Source organism: Lithobates pipiens, unplaced genomic scaffold (genome assembly GCF_037356315.1).
Source record: "Lithobates pipiens isolate NorthernLeopardFrog02 unplaced genomic scaffold, aLitPip1_a1.2 Scaffold_3, whole genome shotgun sequence".
NCBI lineage: Eukaryota > Metazoa > Chordata > Amphibia > Anura > Ranidae > Lithobates > Lithobates pipiens.
In genome coordinates this window covers 98,669,062-98,690,034 of record NW_027507790.1, presented here as the reverse complement: position 1 = coordinate 98,690,034, position 20,973 = coordinate 98,669,062, and the positions used below count along the sequence as shown (strand labels likewise).

General features: G+C 40.3%; 1 protein-coding gene across 1 annotated transcript in view; it reads right to left on the bottom strand.

The window, feature by feature from the left end:
• The window catches only part of SRRM4 (serine/arginine repetitive matrix 4), a 212,251-nt gene that overhangs the window by 30,957 nt on the left and 160,321 nt on the right, over nucleotides 1-20,973 (bottom strand). Inside the window, exons 7-8 of the mRNA XM_077462077.1 lie at nucleotides 20,491-20,583; nucleotides 8,444-8,585 (exon numbers count right to left, since the gene is read on the bottom strand). Of these exons, the coding sequence (XP_077318203.1) occupies nucleotides 8,444-8,585; nucleotides 20,491-20,583 (235 nt within the window). The remainder of the gene's footprint in view (nucleotides 1-8,443; nucleotides 8,586-20,490; nucleotides 20,584-20,973) is intronic.

Below are 20,973 nucleotides of genomic sequence, written 5' to 3'. Positions count from 1 at the left end.
TTTAATGTCAGATATGGGAACAATTCAAGTGTCAATTGGGACATAATTAGGCCAATTCCTGATGCAAACGTCTTACTATCCCAGCTATGTACAACACAGGATTGTTTTCTTCCAGACAGAAGGAAAATAATGTTTAACTATTATGGTCATGTCACATAGTGGATTGCACAAGTTATGTTGGATTCAAGGATGTACAGGCATCCCACTGTCTGTTATTTGTCATTAATGAGATATCTTCCCACCCTAAAGCCTAGTACGCACTATTAGTTTGACACCTCAGGCCAGAGCTGCTGTACTAACTATGCTGTGTTATTGTGTTCTGACAGGAGGATGCAGGGAATGTGGGAGATGCGGGGGATGCCCCCCACACCCCCCACCAGAACACTCAGGTCAGCGCTCTCAGTCATCGGGAGCTGATAAGCAGACCTATTTCGGTCATGTCCCTTCGTTCAGCTTCTCTCGGACTGGCTGCAGTACACATGGGCCGAATGTTACCTGGCTTCTATTGAACCAGCTGATGCCACCTGACATTCAGCCCTTGTGTACTAGGCTTAATTGTAAGGCCACTCCAAGTCTCAAATCTTATATACGCTAACAGAAAATATTTTCCATAAAATACCTTCATTTTTGTTATGCATGCTTCTTACTAGTAACAATGAATAAGAAACAAGTTGCAACAAGTTGCATTTTAGCTTCAGTGTTCCTAGGCAGTAAACATAAATCTAGGTCTAGTGTTTTAAAGAATTCATGTATTACCTGGTATCGGGCTTAATTCATTAAGCTATAATGCATGTGTTCTTTACTACAAAAATCTATTTTTTCAGCCAAGTGACTTCTATGTTCATCTCTTTGTGTTGAAAATAACAGCTAATATGACAAATAATGATCTTCATAGCTTAAAAAGTTGGGCAACAAGTATAATAAGCAATCTGTACAGCACAGCAATCTGGGGATATTTATTATACCAATAAGTAAATAATATTGCTTTTTTTTTCAAAGTTGTCACTCTTTTTCTGTTTATAGCGCAAAAAATAAAAACCGCAGAGGTGATCAAATACCACCAAAAGAAAAATGCTATTTTTGTGGGAAAACAAGGACGTCAATTTTGTTTGAGCAAAACGATGCACAACCACGCAATTGTCAGTTAAACTGACGCAGTGCCGTATCACAAAAAAGGGCTTGGTCAGGAAGGGGGTAAATCCTTCCGGGGCTGAAGTGGTTAAAGACACTTTGATCAATTAAACCCAGTAGTATTATTTCTTTATGGAAAAACAATGTCATGTTTGCTATATAGTAATCCTGCACCTAATCATTTGGACAGTCTGTGCTGTTGAAACATGACAATTGTTTGCACTACAAAGAGATGTCAGTACAAATATAATCGATGAAAGATTAGTATTCATTGTACCGCTTCACCACTCACAATTCAACATGTCCTCCCATAAAATAATGTGCATTGCTTTGTTCAGGTATTCGGACTAAGTGAGGTTCATATGGCTTGAGGGAAATGGCAGATAATGAGTTTTCCAACCGCAGGTAATTAGAAATGAATCAGTCTTTAAAGAGCCATCTGTTCAGGCAAGTTTCTCTGTACAAAACAGCCCATGGCAGTAACTGGTGGAATTCCCAAATAAAAAATGCCTTGGCACAATAGCTACCAGAGTCAACTAAAATATCCAACAAATTGAAGTTTGAGGAATTCATCTTCATTCTGCTTTAATGGAAAAGGTTTAGCAATATCACTTTATTGTTATTAATATACAAAGCAGCATATAGGTCATAGCACCCGGTACTGATTTTAGGTATTTTGGCAAAATAGGCACATCCTAATCCTGCGCTTATTGTCCTGCCTTGTCTTATTCTGTTTAGTATAGCACCTCTTTTTTAGCTATATATTTTTATAATATTAGCTCAATTTTTAGGCAAAGCAGCATATCAAGATTCTGTTGGCCATATGCCAACAACAATGACCTAAACATTGAAAGAGCTCATATTAAAATGACAGCTACCACTTGGCAGTAAGTTTTGAATAAAAACACAATGAGCTTGATTTACTAAAGGTTTTCACCTAGCCCAGCAAAGTATTCACTTCAATCCTTCAAATGCAAAGGAAATTCCTAGCTTTTTAAATTTAATTACACGCATAATTAGGTGCACACATATTGAAGAGGTTAGGTGAAAAATATATTCCTTAAGTAAATCATCCACAGTATCTTAAGGTGTTTAGCCAATTGTTCCATGCTGGATGGGTCTGAAATTCAGTAAATTTCATATAAAGGCATTACTAAAATACATGACTTACCAAGAAAACATTCTGGTTGAAATTACATCGACTTAGGATTCAGTCTGTCAAATATCAAGCTTGGTTACTTTTTTTTAAATTTGCACAGATATTACCTATTATCATTTAATACTCTTAGTTGATAGCTTAGCTCTATTTTCTTAGCATTACAGTTTAGGTTTAATCATTTTTAATTGTGCTTTTATTGTGTATCTATCTTTGGTACAAACCTTTACACCCTATAAGGTCATTTACCTTGTACCATGCCAGTTTAATACTTAATATTGTTTTAAAACCTTATACTTTATAGTATTTGGATCAGAACTCTTTAGATCATAGAGTTATGACAACTAATAAAAGGAAAGCTTGCATAAAATTGAAAGGGAAACTACAGTCCTTTTCACTTTGAGATAAGTGAAATGTAAAGGGTTTAAAATATCAAAAAGTTCTAAAAATCTTCTTTCATTGTATAGTATGAAACTACACATGTACATGGGGACAGCCATATTTGCCCATAATATATCTGTGATTAACAAACATGTGTCCATATAAGTTTTCACTTATATGGACACATGCTTGTTAAGCGCTGTATTATTTCTTGTATTATGTTCAAGAGTGTAGCACTTTGTGTATAGCAGCTTCATTCACGTTTGATTTTGTTTTTCCTCAACGCAAGTTATATATTTAGATATATATTTTTTCACATGATATATCTGGTCTTTGCTCCCTGCTAGGTGGAACTAAACAATGATTGCACATCATTGTTTCTATTACTTTCTATGAATCTTTAGGTGAGATATAAGTACATGCGCTAATAAATATTCAGAACACACCAAAAACAGGAACACTCAGCTTTGGCTAATTTTGCTGATTATGTAAATGAGCAGGGAAAGAAAAAGGAGAAATAGAACCATATAGGCAGATGCTTCCGTTGGCGCTTACATCTGGGGGAATAATAGCTATTGGGACAGGTTTTATAAGCTATCCAACTGATGTTCTCCAGACCAGGGGGCATCCTCTTCTTCCCACTGACATAAGATTTTCACGTAATGTGTCCAAAAAAATCTTGATTGGGTAACTTATTTTATGTCTGTGGGCAACTTAAAACTAATATTCATTAAGAAGGGTCTCTAATCACATTCTATGATTCAAAATAATTATTAGTAGGAGTATCTACAATCTAAGAAAGAAACATAAAATAAAAACCAATAAAATTCATAATAAAAAATACATTCAGGTAAAAATTTAAAAACTACAATTTTAATGTTTACAATTCTTAAAACCTAAGGTTATAGTTTTATCACTATGATACCTCATACTCCACAGGTTTGAGATATATTGTTTGAAAGGAAAATGAAGCTGGTTATATCAGAGATTGTTGCTAATGTTAGCAACTTGTGCATTTTTGTTAGTAATCAATATACAAATAATGTTCTATACAAGCCAAAGATATGGGGATGATTTACTAAATTAGTACCATTTAACAAAGTGAATGTTAACTTATCTTTTTTCACTCCTATTCATTTTATGTTGATGAATTTCAAACGTTTTTTTATTTTTCAGTTGTAGCAGGGTCACTTTGAATACCCAAAAGTAGGAATTTAAAAAAACAGGAAATCGTTTTGTGCATGATTGCATGATTAAAGTAAAAACAGCTTCATTTTGCTAACTGAAAACTCTATACTTCTTTATAGATGAACCCCATGAAAACTGAATTAACACAAGAAGGCAATAATTCCCAAGTTATTTTCTGCAGATACAGTCAGTAGACCGGATCTGCATGTTAAACATCTCTTAATCTATCTAATCAATTCCGAACATGAGTAGTTTGATTTAAATCATAAAACAGACCACTTCTAATAACATATAAATGTTTATATTGATGTTTGTGATACCTACTGCTTCTGACATGACTGGGGAATGTATCTCTCAAAGTCCTAGGGGTTTCAGTAAATTACTTTAGCACAGGCTAAATATGTACAGATAGTACTTCAGTGTTGTACTTTAGGTAGCTTGTACGAATATGCCTCAGGGTGAAATCATATAATGAGATATATTAAAATTAAATCTAAATACAGGAGCATTCTATTAATAAGATTGGGAAGTAATAAACACTAATTGCTATACCTGCCAGGTCATCAAACCTGTGTTTGATTTCAACATGCTGTTCACACAAGAGTTCTCTTTTTCCCCCACCACCAGCACCTTGGTATTATGTTATCATTATATGATGATACTGTGCAACGAGACGCCCATTTCCTTTTAAAAAATTGCAGCTGACTGCAGCAATGTCTATAGGTGAAGTCAATTTGGAAAATTTATAATACTGATTCTATGTAGTGGTTTTCTAAACAATTTTATGTAGACTTTTGCATGACAGCATGAATAGAAAAATGATTACTAGATATTAGAATTATTGGTGGTTGCTATGTATTTTTAGATATTTTGTCTCAGCACCCAATTATTTTGTAAATAATCTAAAGCCCCATACACTGGATCAGAAATTCTGGCAGCAAAAGTCAGATGTAAGCTTTAGGTCAGAAATTCCGACCGTGTGTATGCTCCATCGGACTTTTGCTGGCAGAATTTCAACCAGCAAAAGATTGAGAGCAGGTTCTCTATTTTTCGGTCGGAAAAAGTTCTGATCATAAATTCTGATCGTCTGTACAAATTCCGACTACACATGCTCGGAAACAATTCGATGCATGCTTGGAAGCATTGAACTTAATTTTCTCGGCTCGTCGTAGTGTTGTACGTCATCGTGTTCTTGACGGTCGAAAGTTTAGAGAACTTTTGTGTGACCGCGTGTATGCAAGACAAGCTTGAACGGAATTCCGTCGGAAAAACCATCCAAGTTTTTTCTGACGGAAAATCCGCTCGTGTGTACGGGGCATTACATTTTACATAGTACCTAATATTTTAGGACTGTAAACCCCTTTTTATTTGTGGTAGGATCAAAAGGTATTTTTGCATTCATCAAAAAGGTATAACCAAATTCTTTAATCAGACCAAAATGGACCACATGAGATAAGTTTATTATTAGGGTTTACATACATTTTACGGTTTACTAAAACAGGTGGATGCAGAATCTGGTGCAGCTGTGCATAATCCAATCAGCTTCTAACTTTAGCTTGTTCAAATACGCTTTGCCAATACAACCTAGAAACTGATTGGTTCCTATGCATTGCTACATCAGATTCTGTGTGCACTATTTTTAGTTAATCTGCAACACTGTTTCCAATCTGCAATTGCAGAACAGTTTGCTGTACTCTTGCAAAGATTAAGCATTAATGGAACTTTAAAATAGACAATTGTATTTTGGGTCTGTTATATAGTCCATATTTTCAGTTCAGTATTCCTAAACCCCCCAAAAAACTGTATATATATAATATATACAATAAATAAAATATATTTATATATTTTTTCATCAAAGGAACATCTAGGGCGTAAACATATGGGGCTACAGATTAAAGTACAGCTTTAGTGCCAAGAAAGTCTACATGCTTCTGGAATTTTAGGGCACATTGACATTGAATGGGCAAGACTGGTAATGGTGCTATGATAAAAACTAGCTCTGCATGTTGTAAACCCCAGCAGGGAGCTTACACATTTCAGAAAGTACATAAATGTTGCCTCCCTCTAAACATTCAACAGTAAAGAGCCTTAATGTGCACTGTGTAAGACATTGATGGTTACATAGTGTTTAATGAAATAAACCTAATGAAAGCCACTTGGTATTTCATCCAGCTAAATTTACCCTCTGGGGAATTCTTTTATAGACACAGTCTGCAATTCATTTAATCAGGGAAAGGGAAATTGATAACCCACGCTGGCATTTAAAGTGTCATTTATTTTTATCTCTCAAATCACCCCTAACTGCTTGAGAATCCTGCTTAGCATTGTAGGGAGTAGGCAGACACTTTGCCGTCTGTTGATTATAGACGTATCATATCAAATAAACCAGGCTGGCTGCTAGTAGTTACAATACATTGTATATAACAATGGTAAGTAATTATGTGCAAAAGCATGTTGCAGCAATCTACAAAATTTGCATAGCAATTAAGGTTAAATGATATGTGTGATTTCTAGCGATGTTACCATTTTCATCACCATTACTTTCAGACTGCTTAATCCGGTAGTGGTCATGATGAAAGGTGGCTGACCAGGCTGGCTCACAGTTACCTTTGGTCAGCCTAAGACTCCAACCTTTTCTTGGCTATTCTGGAGCTTTTCAAGGTCTTCTCATGAGGCATTTGTATAACCTTACCTAGCATCTCATAGCAGTATATTAGACTTAATGTAACCAGGAGAGAACAATGACACTTTCTAGGCCTTAGACACATGCAAACATAAAATTAATCCATACTTAAACTGAAACTTTATTATAACTGGGAATTTATTTATTTCTTAAACTACTTCAGTGTGAGATGCCATGGTCATTTAAATAAGTATGTGGCAGCTGTTCTAACAGCAGCTGTTGCCACTGCCTTCATATTTAATAAGATTTTGACATAAACTCAAAAGCTAATTTTGCAATATTTATGAGTTTAGTAAAAATTAAGAAGTATACTGTCCTAATGCCTAAAACAAAAATACATTTGTACCACAAAGGGAGAAAGAGGGTATTTATTCCATAACGAACAAATGGTTCCAGCAGATGGCCAGGGTCCCCTGGTAGTACTAGGATGAACAGAATTCTTGCCTGTTTAATTTTTGTGGATATAATGTAACAGGCATACATCAGATGTTCTCAAATTACCTTAGGGTTGAAGTTGGGTACAGTCACCTATTATCTGTCATGAAATGAGTACTCACTCATCAGTCACTCATCATATATCTCTGTATGAACACAGTACCACTAGTGAAACTAAAGTTAATTTACTTTGCTTATTGTAACCTCACCTTCTCATATTATTATGTCTATAATTCATATTTTTAGTTGTTTGCTCTCATTTATTCAGATAGTACCTATGCAATGATTCTACACTGAGCTAAGGGCTATAGGCCCACAACATTACTCTAAGCCACCCTAAAAGCTGTACAAAATCCCATTGTGATTGTTCTTCCTTATTTCGTTGCAGAAAAACTCAGATTCACCTGGCATTTTTTTACTCTACAGAACAGAAATTAATGAAAGTTTTGATGGCACATTAGGCCAGTGGTCATCATCCCTGTCCTCAAGGACCACTAACAGGCCAGGTTTTATGTATTACCTTGGGGAGATGCAGACTAGAATACTGCAATCACTGAGCAGCAAATGATATAACCTGTGATGTATTTCAGTTATCTTGCAAACCTGGCCTGCTAGTGGGCCTTGAGGACAGGGTTGATGACCACTGCATTAGGCCATAGTACTGCAGCAGACAGCATTGCTGCATTTCAATCCTTGGTTCAAATCCAAGTAGTACCATAACTACGTGGAGTCAGCATGTGTACCCCATGTGTTTCTAACCTTTCTCTAGACCAGCCTTTCTCAAACTATTCAACACAGAGGAACCCTTGCAACAATCTAGAAAATACACTGGCATGTTGATTGGTGAATTATTCTTCCTACTCTGGTTTGAATGTGTATTTGTTTGTGCTTGTATGAATTTGTTAGCAAGAGGGTCAGGTCTTTGGAAGGAAGAGGGTTAGTTAGGGTCAGGGCTTTGAAAGGAAGAGGGCTAGGGTCAGAGCGGTGCATTACACATACAAAAAATAAAACCATGTTTTGGGGTTTCATGTACTGTTACTCTGGAAGTAAACATTTTATCTACTTTGTATTATCGGAGATCACCTGCTATTTATACTTCTCAAAAATCTGCTGATGCACTCAAATGTTTCTTTCTAATCCGAGAACTATTTTTCATTTCTCAGACACGCTTTAAAAAATAGTGATTACAATCCTGACAAGACATTGTAAAACAGTGAACTACTTCTTATAAAACTGACAAATGATGGTATATATTTCTATTTCTTTAAAATAGTCTCTGTCATAGAGAGATACTATGCTACTGGACCATATAGTACATATGACAAATGCATTAATTCCAATAAATTGCTGTTTGTTTCAGACCCATCCAACACTAAAAGTGAACAACTTCAGTAAGCTGCATCCATTCCTTTATGTAGCACACACGTAGAAAGGGACGCTGCTGTTTTGAATTGAAAAGTTCTACTTACTGTCATCTTGGTGGAGTACGTGGTGTTTTTTGCAGACAGAGGGGGGGCTTCTTTGTGCTTCTTATTTACAGACCTAGAATGATGGTATTTGTGTTTTTTTCTTTTTAATTGATGTTTTTTTTCTCTAGATTGCTCCCGTGGTCTGAAATAAAGGAGTAAGAATATCAGTCCTATAACAACAACTGGAAGAGACAATGTTAATAAACCTACAGATTCTCAATAAATGTATGTATACCAAATGAAAAAGCTCCTCAAAGAACTGACCTATATCTTTTACAATATCAGATCTAGCTTGCCTATATTCTAAGTAGTGATTCTGCCTGCTTTACTCTCCATAGAACTATGGAGCAGCTGAGCAATAAACCTTCTTGGGATGCAGCACCTAGATGTGCCATGCCTGAGAGGAGCCGTTCACCTCAACAGCATACCCCTCAACACTGGAAAAGACTGAAGATTGAAATTACTGGCTAAAGTTTTCATCACTTGTTTCAAATAATACTAGTATTTTTAAAGGTTAACAAACTTTAAACATAATTCAGTTGGAAGGTCAATAGGCTAAGCTGGACATTTTGTGTAGTAAATCAATCAAATTTCAGTTGCTCCTCCTTGGATTATATACTGAGACAGAAGAATATTACAAAATATTTTTTGCTTCTTTATATGAAATAAAATGCACTATAGATAGTAATTATAAAATATGAAAGTCTGAAAAGAAACTCTATACCCACTGTACAAAACACCAAGCTTGGGTCCCAGACGGGTGCTATGTGGCACCAATATTTGGTTTATGGTCCCTTAAAGAGTTTCTCCACTTTTGTTAAGAAAAAAAAAACATTTCCCTCTTTTTACAAGGATTTCAATAAACTTTGTTGCAGAGTCCTACCTTTTTTTATTCTGAAGAAATCCCTGTGTGTTTGTCTTTCTACATATGGTAAGTGCAATAGGATGGGGTTTCTTAATTATCAACCAGTTGCTTCACCTGCGGGGCACTAATGAGGAAAATTGCAGGGTGTGCATCCCTTTAGATATGATTTTCTATTGGGAATATCTCACCAAAAATAAATTTTTTGTTGCACAGGATCCCTGCTATCTGAATTGTATCTTAGTGCAGATTTCTGGGAAAATCAGCGAGCCAAACACACAAGCAGGAAATGTGTACAGAACACCTCCAGGTAGCCATATTGTATTGAATTTTACAGAAAATTGCAGAGCTGCAGATTGAAAAGGAAAGGTAATTCAAATACAATCTGACTTGTGTCGCAATTGTATATACTATATTATTTTTTTATTTGCTATTTTTTTCCACACGAAAACGGAATTACCCTTTAGAGGAAATGTCTGTGTACTCAGGGTTCTCAGCCATGATGGGTGAGGAATTTCAGGATAGTCAAGTAAAGGGGAGGACTGACTTGCAGTCCTCTTGGCATTAATAGAGATTTAGATGGGACCCGGAATTTGACATTCGGGTGGAAAAAGGACCTCCACTTCTGGCTACTGGGACTCCAGTCCCTATGGAGTTAAGCAGCCTCCAGGAGGCACTACATAAAGCAGGAAACTCTTCGTTTTTGGGATGGGGAGTAGGAGTTTGAAAGAGAGAACTGTTGGAGTTCTGCACATGTGCTGGAAGCTACCAAACAACCAGGGTTGGACTGTGTTAACCTTTGGGTAAATCCAGTATATGAACTTTACGTTTCTTAACGTTTCCTTTATGATGTTTGTTCTGATAAGCGGACTTTTCTGTTATGTTTTTTGGAATTAAGTAAACTCTTTGTTGCTGCTGAAAGTCCTGTATTCATTCGCATTGAAAGAAAAATAAACACCTTTATGCTTAAGACCAACAGCTTTGCACATGGTCCCGAGGAGCTATACCTCTAAATATTACATCATGTATATATATATATATATATATATATTCAATGAACGGATAACTGGATTAAATAGTGTTTTTGAACAAGACTGGAGCTCAGCTTTAAAAACACAATATGCGTTGACGATTCTGAGATATTAAAATACAGTTCAGCAGCATTGTGGTGGTGTTGTCTTAAACTGCTCTAGCAGTTTCCAAGAAATGACTATCATTATCGTATGCATTGTTGACAATGTCAGAAGAGGGAGGTGATTTTGATTTAGTGGTCTTGAAAATTTGTGTTCACAGCTTCATATTCTTCTATGTGACAGTTGCCAGACTTCTATATAAAACAGGGGTATGGGATCCCGTGTGTAGGTCTGCAAAAACAAGTGGACACACGCAGAGAGGATCACCTGCCATCTCCACAGAACAGCCCAACAGCTGTCATAAAACAGAATGTAAACAGAGGAAAGCAAAATCACCAGTGCCACTTAGAGGCTCCTGTTTAGTCTGTGACATTTCCTCTGACAGACAGTGCATTTTATGAAGACAGTAAAGATTGTACCTGCAACCAGCTGTCCAAAAATGAAAATGATAAAGGCTTAACTTGATAAACAAAGTCCTAATAAATAAAAAAATAAAAAATAACCCAAATAGTTGTTTATGATTTTACATATTTTAGGTTATAAAAGCTCCTTAGCTTATAATATGTATAAGCCTAGTTATTGTCCACTACCTTTTATTGCAAGAGATTTCTAAAGGAGTACATTTTTCACTTGCATTCATCTTGTGCCAAGGAACTTTAAAACAGAATATTTCAATGACTGTGAATAAATGATTAACCACTTGCTTACTGGGCTCTTAAACCCCTCTCCTGCCCAGACCAATTTTCAGCTTTCAGCGCTGATGCACTTTGAATGCCGATTGTGTGGTCATATAACACTGTACCCAAATGAAATTTGTATCATTTCTTTCCCACAATTAGAGCTTGCTTTTGGTGATATTTAATCACCTCTGCGGGTTTTTTTTTTGTTAACATTTTTTAAAAATACTGATTTAAAAAAAAAAGTTTTTTATGTTTTTATATTTTGTTATACAATCTTGCAAACAGATAATTTTTCTCCTTCATTGATGTACGTTGATAAGGGAGCATTGATGGGCACTGACAGGTGGCAGTGATGGCCACTGATGGGTGGCAGTGATGGGTGGCAATAATGGGCACTGATCAGCACTGTTTGGTTACACTGATAGGCAGCACTGCTAGGTGGCATTGATTGGCACCACTGGTGGGCATTGATAGGTGGCACTTGTGGGCATTGATAGGTGGCACTCATGGAAATTGATAGGTAGCATTGGTGGGCACTGTGGGCACTGGCAGTCGGCAATGGCAGGTGGCACTGGCAGGGGGTACTGGTGGCACAGTTGAGGCAGAATTGCATTTTCCTCTTCGGAACCGATGTCCCTTCCACATAAGCCGGCGATCGGCTTTTTTTTCTCCTCATGCTGAGAGTGTGAGGAGAAAAAAAAAACGATTACCAAGCTTTTGTTTACATCATGTGATCAGCTGTCATTGGCTGATAGATGATCATGTGGTAAGGGGTCAGGACCGACCCCTTACTCGGATTTGTGATCACCCGAGTCTCAGTGACTCAGTGACAACAGCACGGGGCCTGTATAAAGGGGAGGCCGTCATATGATGGCCTCCCAGAAATTCAAGTCCACGCTGTGGCCATCATTCGGCTATAGTGCTGATGCTAAGAGGTTAAAGTGAAAAAAAATATGTATTTGTTATCACAAAGGGTGGATCTGATCTTTCACTGCTATATAGCAGATAACATAAAATGTTGTATACCACAGTAATTAGGTTTGCAGTTTAGTAGCCAAACAGTCCACTTTAGGATCCCACTTACAGCCCATACAAATAGGTTCCAAAAATGTTATGAAAAGTATTTTAAGAAATATGTTATGTGGCACTGTACAGTGCTAAACATAATGCACACAACAGCATGGGTTCCCATTGATTCTGCTGCCTCCTCTAAGGCCCCTTTCACGGGGCCGGCACTCCCACTAGGCAAACTAGGTGCCTGCTTAGGGGGCACTGCCGCCTAGGGCACACTGCTGCCTAAGGAGGGTGTAGCCAGCTCAGCTTTCCGAGACTCCGTTGGATAGACATCATGTGTGTTTTTGTTAGCTAGCGGCTGTGGCCGGCGCCACGCGAGACTCAGCAGCTCCTGGCATACTGCTGCAGACAGTGCTGCTGAATGTCACTGTGCAAGCCTCACCTATGTGAGAACTGGAGTGCGACCCGGTTTAGTTGATGTTCGCTGGGCCAGACTCATTCCGGATCACAAATAGCCAGAGGCTGCCAGCAGTGCCAGGAGTCCAGGACAGGTGCCCGCCAGGCTGCGCTTCCAGCCAATGAGGTGCTGCTCGCTTCATGTAATTTCTTCCTCCCACCCACACAACAGAGCGGGCTGCAGTCAGTCTCTGACCCTCACAGAGATGAGAAGAAGAAGGTAAGACACTGATTAAGGATGAAAGAAGAGAGAAGAGATGGGGTCGGGAACCAGTGTGGTCTCCAATATACCAGCAGCAACAGCAGACTAATAATATTATATATATATATATATATATATGTGTGTGTGTGTGTGTGTGTGTGTGTGTGTGTATATATATTGTAGACATGTCACTGGAGAAGTGATCGAGGGGGTGTACATCTCACCTAGGTTGCTACACAGTGTGAGATGGTAAATCCAGGATGGATCAGTTTCTCAGCAGCGATATGCTGCTGAGTTGTTATTTAATTTTGCCGGGCCTGGGTTTATATGGAATGGCAGGTAGGTTTGGTAGAGGGACCTGTCATTCCACATCCCCCGATCCAGTTCTGGGTTTGGGATCAGGTGAGCTTGGATCCTAATTAGCCTGGGAAGCTAAAGGCTCTGTAGGGTCTGCAGGAGATTGCTCTCAGCCAGGGAATGAACAATCTGTGTGTTGAAGGAAGCTGCAAGCACAGCCACTGCTGGAGCTAAAACTCACCCTGCGACATCCAGGCGAAAGACGCTGTGTTTGTAAGTGTCAGATAGGTGAGCAGAACCTGTTAGTAAGCGCCCAGCCGGGCTAGGACTTTTTATTTTTGTTGTACTTAGAAAGCACGGTGTTGCTGTATATTTTGTTTGCTGGACTGTTTGTACCACGAATAAACGCCAAGATCTGCTTTATAAATTCCAAGTCTGCTGTGAACTGTGTCCAAACACACCCTACCCCGGGAAGATCCCTTACAATTGGTGTTCGAATGCGGGCAAAGTCGGTTGCTAGGGGCAACGGTGTGGACAGACTTGGCTACAGCTGCTTATGTCTTGGGTGAAAGCTGCAATGACACTCCAGGAACAGTCCAGCAACATGGAGGAGATGCTGAAGCAGTTTATGCAAGTGAGTTTGCAACAACAGCAACGACATGAACAGTCCATGGCGGCACAACAGCAGATGCATAAGGAAGAGTTGCAAGCTTTGCGCCAAAGCCAACAACAACTTATCGAGCACCTGATAGTAAATCGTGAGGCGCCTGTGGTTACTAATCCACCCATAGTGATGGGAGCCGCTCCAGAGATTTTTTTTGGGAGAAGGACTGTGCAGAAAGCGCTGCAAAAGATGACTGCTGAGGACGATGTTGAGGCCTTTCTAACAGTATTTGAGCGCGTGGCTGAGCGAGAGAAGTTACCAGCCGCTGAGTGGGCAGAGGTAATTGCGCCCTATTTAACAGGTGAACCCCAAAAGGCCTACTATGACCTCAGTGAGCAAGAGGTTAAGGACTATACTCGGCTAAAAGAGGAGATACTTGCCCGACTAGGAGTTACTACTGCAGTCCGTGCCCGGAGGGTACGCAACTGGAGCTACAGTCTGGACAAATCAGCGAGGTCCCAGATGTATGACCTAATCCATTTGGCAAGAAAGTGGTTGGAGCCAGACACTTCTACTCCTGCACAAATCCTAGAGAAGGTCGTGATGGATCGCTACCTCCGAGCGCTTCCTACTGACCTGCAACGCTGGGTGGGACAAGGTGATCCTAAGAACGCAAACGAACTTGTCAACCTTGTGGAGAGGTTCCAGGCGACTGAGGACTACCTCCGTGATGTTCCTGCAGCATCTTCACCTCCCCGGAGCGCCAGATCTGTGCCGTCAGCTGGTAAGAGACTTCCATCTATTGGGGGAGTGTGGAGGGGTGCTGATGGGGGGAAAAGGGCTCAAGTGGTGTCTCAGGGACAAAAGACTGGTGATGGTCCCGGGTGGCTAAGGGGCTCTGAAAAGGACTCCTTGCCAAAGAGACCAGGCCCTATCCAGTGTTGGAGATGCCATGAGGCGGGACACGTGTCGGCCCATTGCCCTCTTACCTCTGAACCCATGGAATGTGACGCTAGCCGGCGTCAGTCGCTATTTGCGGAACCATCTTGTGCTGCAGTTCCTGGACTAGAGACTGAACCGCAAATCTGCGATATTACAATCAATGACTTTCCTGTTAAAGCGTTAATGGACTCAGGAAGCCTTGTAACCTTGGTGCATGCTAGCCTGGTGACTGGGGACTTAGAGTCTCAAAAGCATATGAGTGTTGTGTGCATACATGGTGATACAAAAATGTACCCTATAGTGCTGGCTAAAGTCGGGACTGAACAAGGCACCGTACAATATGAAGTGGGTGTGGTTAAAAACCTCATGCATAATGTAATATTGGGGCGCGATTTTCCATTATTCTGGGCTCTCTGGGAAAAAAGAAAAATCCCCAAAAGGAGTGAGGATACCTCTAAGGGGGTTGCCTTGTCCACTGTGAATGATAAAAGTATGCAGGATGAAAATGATTGTTTTCCTTTACAGGTCCTGGCTGGGGAGGAGGAGGCTCCTCCCACTGAGCAAAATATACTAGACTTAGAGGTGTCTAGAGATAATTTTGGGGCTGCACAATTACAGGACCCCACTCTCAAAAATGCGAGAGAGCAGGTTGCTGTAATGAATGGGGTACCTCAGGAACCAGATGCTGAAAAAAGATTTCCACATTTTTCGGTGACTAATGATCTTTTCTATAGGGTTAATAAGGTTAAGGGTGAGATTGTGGAACAGCTTCTGGTACCTAAGCCGTACCGGCGTCAGGTGCTTGACATGGCACATAACCATGTTCTTGGGGGACACTTGGGGACTGACAAAACGCGAGAGAGGGTTCTCCAGAGGTTTTTTTGGCCGGCCATATATGATGACATTAAAAAATACTGTGAGTCGTGCCCCACATGTCAGGTTAGTGCCCCAGTGTCACATTTTCGCAGTCCTTTGGTTTCGCTCCCTATTATAGAGGTGCCTTTTGAGCGTATTGCCATGGATTTAGTGGGTCCCATTGTAAAGTCAGCTAGAGGACACCAGTATATTTTGGTAGTCCTGGATTATGCGACCCGCTATCCTGAGGCTGTACCCTTAAGAAACACTGCATCTAAAACAATTGCACGTGAGTTGTTTTATATGTTCTCTAGGACTGGGATCCCCAAAGAAATCCTAACTGACCAAGGTACGCCATTTATGTCGAAAGTAATGAAGGCATTATGCAGACTATTTAAAATCTCACACATCCGTACCTCTGTGTACCACCCCCAGACGGACGGATTGGTGGAGAGATTTAATAAAACTTTGAAACATATGTTGAAGAAAGTGGTGGCAAAAGATGGTCGTGACTGGGATCATTTATTACCCTACCTCATGTTTGCTATTAGGGAGGTGCCCCAAGCGTCCACAGGGTTCTCACCATTCGAGTTGGTCTATGGTCATCACCCTAGGGGTCTACTAGACATTGCAAAAGAGACATGGGAGAATGAGTCCACCCCATACAAGAGTGTTATTGAGCATGTAGCACAAATGCAGGACCGTATAGCCACTGTAATGCCCCTGGTAAGGGAACACCTCCAGAGAGCTCAAGAGGCCCAAAGTAGAATTTACAACCGGTCCGCAAGAATCAGGACATTCAACCCAGGCGATAGGGTCCTTATACTAGTCCCCACTGTTGAGAGTAAATTCTTGGCGAAGTGGCAAGGTCCTTATGAAATTGTTGAAAAGATCAGTGAGGTGAACTACAAGGTGCACCAACCAGGTAGAAGGAAGCCTTTCCAAGTTTATCACATAAACTTGATCAAGCCCTGGAAAGACAGGGAATCCTTGGTGGCGACAAATACTGTTAATAATTTGTCACAACCAATCCCTCCAGTCAAGGTAGGTGATGCTCTATCAGTATCACAGAAACAGGAGGCTCAGGAATTTTTACAGAAAAACAAAAACAAGTTCTCTGACCTCCCAGGGCGTACACACCTCATCCATCATCACATTGAAACTGAGCCTAGAAGCAGAGTAAACCTTAAGCCCTATAGGATACCCGAGGCACGTAGGGAAGCCGTATCTGCCGAGGTAAAACGTATGCTTGCTCTGGGGGTAATTGAGGTGTCACAGAGTGAATGGTCCAGCCCAATTGTGCTAATCCCAAAGCCCAATGGAACTTGGAGGTTCTGTAACGATTTCAGAAAGTTGAATGAGATCTCCAAGTTCGATGCGTATCCTATGCCCAGGGTAGATGAGTTGATTGAGAAGTTGGGTAACGCCAGGTACATAACCACCCTCGATCTCACAAAGGGCTATTGGCAGATTCCACTTTCTGACGAGGCTAAAGAGAAAACTGCTTTCTCCACCCCTGATGGGCTATTCCAGTATGTAGTGATGCCGTTCGGGTTACATGGAGCGCCTGCAACTTTCCAGAGGTTGATGGACTTGATTCTGCGACCACATCGTGATTACTCAGCCGCCTACCTCGATGATGTGGTCATTTTTAGCCCTGATTGGGAAAGTCACCTCTGTAAGGTACAGGCCGTGTTGGATGCCATAAGTGATGCAGGGTTGACCATAAATGCCGAGAAGTGTGCTCTAGCCCTAGAAGAGGCCAAATATCTGGGCTACATTGTTGGAAGAGGATTGGTTAGGCCACAGCTAAATAAAATTGAGGCAATACAGAATTGGCCTAGACCCCTGACAAGGAAACAGGTTAGAGCTTTCCTGGGTATTACGGGTTATTACCGTAGATTTGTGCCGAACTTTGCCTCAGTTGCTGCTCCGCTAACTGACTTGACAAAGGGCGGAAAGACAGCAATGGTCACGTGGACCCCAGAGGCCGAGGAGGCTTTCCAAAGCCTTAAGTCTGCCTTGTGCCAACCACCTGTGTTAGTCACCCCCGATTTCAGGCGAGAATTTCTGGTCCAGACAGATGCCTCTAACACAGGCTTAGGTGCAGTACTCTCACAAGTAGTGAATGGTGAGGAGCATCCGGTGACGTACTTGAGTAGAAAACTAACCCCGGCCGAGAAAAATTATGCCATTGTGGAGCGAGAATGTTTGGCAGTGAAGTGGGCCCTAGAATCTTTAAAGTATTACTTGCTAGGCAGGAAATTCAAGTTGGTGACAGACCATGCCCCCCTAACATGGATGAAGTTAAACAAGGAGAGAAATGCAAGAGTGACTAGATGGTTTCTCTCCCTACAAAACTTTAATTTCACTGTGGAACACAGGCCAGGGAAATTACAGGCAAATGCTGACGCATTGTCAAGGGTAAGTTGTCTGTGGGGACAAAAGGCTCAGCCCTCCGGTCTGAAAAAGAGGGGGGGGATATGTAGACATGTCACTGGAGAAGTGATCGAGGGGGTGTACATCTCACCTAGGTTGCTACACAGTGTGAGATGGTAAATCCAGGATGGATCAGTTTCTCAGCAGCGATATGCTGCTGAGTTGTTATTTAATTTTGCCGGGCCTGGGTTTATATGGAATGGCAGGTAGGTTTGGTAGAGGGACCTGTCATTCCACATCCCCCGATCCAGTTCTGGGTTTGGGATCAGGTGAGCTTGGATCCTAATTAGCCTGGGAAGCTAAAGGCTCTGTAGGGTCTGCAGGAGATTGCTCTCAGCCAGGGAATGAACAATCTGTGTGTTGAAGGAAGCTGCAAGCACAGCCACTGCTGGAGCTAAAACTCACCCTGCGACATCCAGGCGAAAGACGCTGTGTTTGTAAGTGTCAGATAGGTGAGCAGAACCTGTTAGTAAGCGCCCAGCCGGGCTAGGACTTTTTATTTTTGTTGTACTTAGAAAGCACGGTGTTGCTGTATATTTTGTTTGCTGGACTGTTTGTACCACGAATAAACGCCAAGATCTGCTTTATAAATTCCAAGTCTGCTGTGAACTGTGTCCAAACACACCCTACCCCGGGAAGATCCCTTACAATATATATACAAAAGCAACATCAGTCTTTTAATAGAATATATAAAAGTAGAAGTTTTTTTAATATAATAATATATATTGTATATATATATATATGTTATTATAATAAAACGACTGCCTCTGCTTTTGTATGTATGTATGTATTTTATATATAAATATATATATATATATATATATATATATATATATATATATATATATATATATATATATATATATATTAGTCTGCTGACAGGTCTGTCTCTACTCACTGTACAGAGCGGAGACTGACAGAGTCCCACTCTCCTCTATGGGGAAATCAGGTGAAAACTGACTGCCTGTCCATTTTCATCCGAACCGCCAGATGGATGGAAAATAGGACAACAATACATCTGGATTTTGCAGACAGGATCAGATCAGATAGTGGCAGATGTCAGTGGACATGTCACCGATGACATCTGCCTCTCTGTAGGGGAGAGTGAAAGGTCCGATCAGGTCTGCCTGAAAAACTGATAGGCGGACCTGATCATCGGACAGTCTGTGTAAAAAGGGCCATATGCCCTGTACACATGATAGGATTTTCCGACAACAAAATCCATGGGATTTTTCCCGACGGATGTTGGCTCAAACTTGTCTTGCATACACACAGTCACACAAAGTTGGTCAGAAATTCCGAACGTCGAGAACGCGGTGACGTACAACACGTACGATGAGCTGATAAAAATGAAGTTCAATAGCCAGTGCTGCTCTTCTGCTTGATTCCGAGCATGCGTGGCACTTTATGCGTTGGAATTGTGTACACACACGGTCAGAAACAGATTTTGTTGTCGCAAAATTTGAGAACCAGATCTCTAATTTTTTGTGACGGAAATTCCTATGGAAAATGTGTGATGAAGCCTACACATGGTCGGAATTTCTGATAACAAGGTCCTATCACACATTTTCCATCAGAAAATCCTATCATGTGTACAGGGTCTAAGTGTGCATTCACCCTGAAGTACAGAACAACACCAGGACTGTAAAAACAAACAAGTGTGATACTATCTCTTCTCAGATACATAAACCCTTAGCCCTTGTACACACGGTTGGAGATTCCGACAACCAAATGCGTCGGATTTTGTCCGACGGATCTTGTCCGAAACTGTTGCATACACACGGTCGGACAAAGTTGTCGGAAAATCCGATCTTTCAGAACGTGATGACGTTATTTCGTTAGGACAGGACTACGTTCAGGTTAGTAGCCAATAGCTTTGATGTAGGAATTTGATCTGAGCATGCGTGGCACTTTGTCCGATCGGAATTCTCTACACATGATCGGAGTATGTCCGATCGGAGCATTTTGTCGGAAAATATTTCCGGCAAGTTGGAAAATTTGGTCCAACGGATACTCCGACGGAAACAGTCCGATGCATACCACACACAGTCGGAGTATCTAACAAAACGCTCCGATCGGACACATTCCGTCGGAATCTCCGACCATGTGTACAAGGGCTTACAGAATCAGTGAACAGGTGTTTTTATTAAAACCATTGCTACAATATAATATAAAGTCACTTTATGTAGGTCTCAACATTAATATAGCCAGAAGGAAGTTGGCTTAAAATTGGTCCTATGAAAACAGATAGTATTATAAATTATTATTTGCAATAAAATTCTGTTTTATCTTAACCATTAATCTATCCATATATATGTGGATTTGGTTGCTCATTTGGAGTTGAGAGCTTTCTGTTGTAGTTCTTTTCAGCTAAATACTTAGGGCTCTAACCTGATGAGTCTGTTGGTTCAATGGTTAGGCCAAGTTATCCATATAATAACCTGCGATCAATGACCGTGAAACACAAAGCATGGCATGCTATGTTATATTGGCCATATGTCCAAAAGCATTAAACATAAATGTTTAGGAAGTTGTCATATATTGAGCATTACTGTTTCATTACCTGTTTTCAAAGCTTGAAGATCTGGACTCAGAACTTACTGAGCGAGAATGCCGGTGATGATGGTGGTGAGATTTTCGTGACCTCCCGCGAGAGCTTTGCAAAATGCAGAGAAAAACTGATTTATTGTTTCAATCACAAATGAAGTTATTTATAGTCATCTAATGTTTAAACCATTTGTTAAATACATGCAAACATATAAAATTCAGTAACACATGACACGCATTTTGAAATGAAAGGATCTGGAAAAAATGTAGGTTAACTTGTCAAAATACAGTTTGTTATTTTTCAAATGACAACACCTTTTTCTCATTAAATTCTTATATTGTTGTCTGTAATGGGTTTCAACTGAGTTTCACTTGCAATGCCTTAAAATATCTTTCTTTCTTAGACCTCATGCACGCTGGGTGTTAGGCCATCTCTCCTTTCCTCCTTGAAACAGCATCTTGGCAGAAAAAACACTTGCCGCTTGCAAACGCTGTAGCA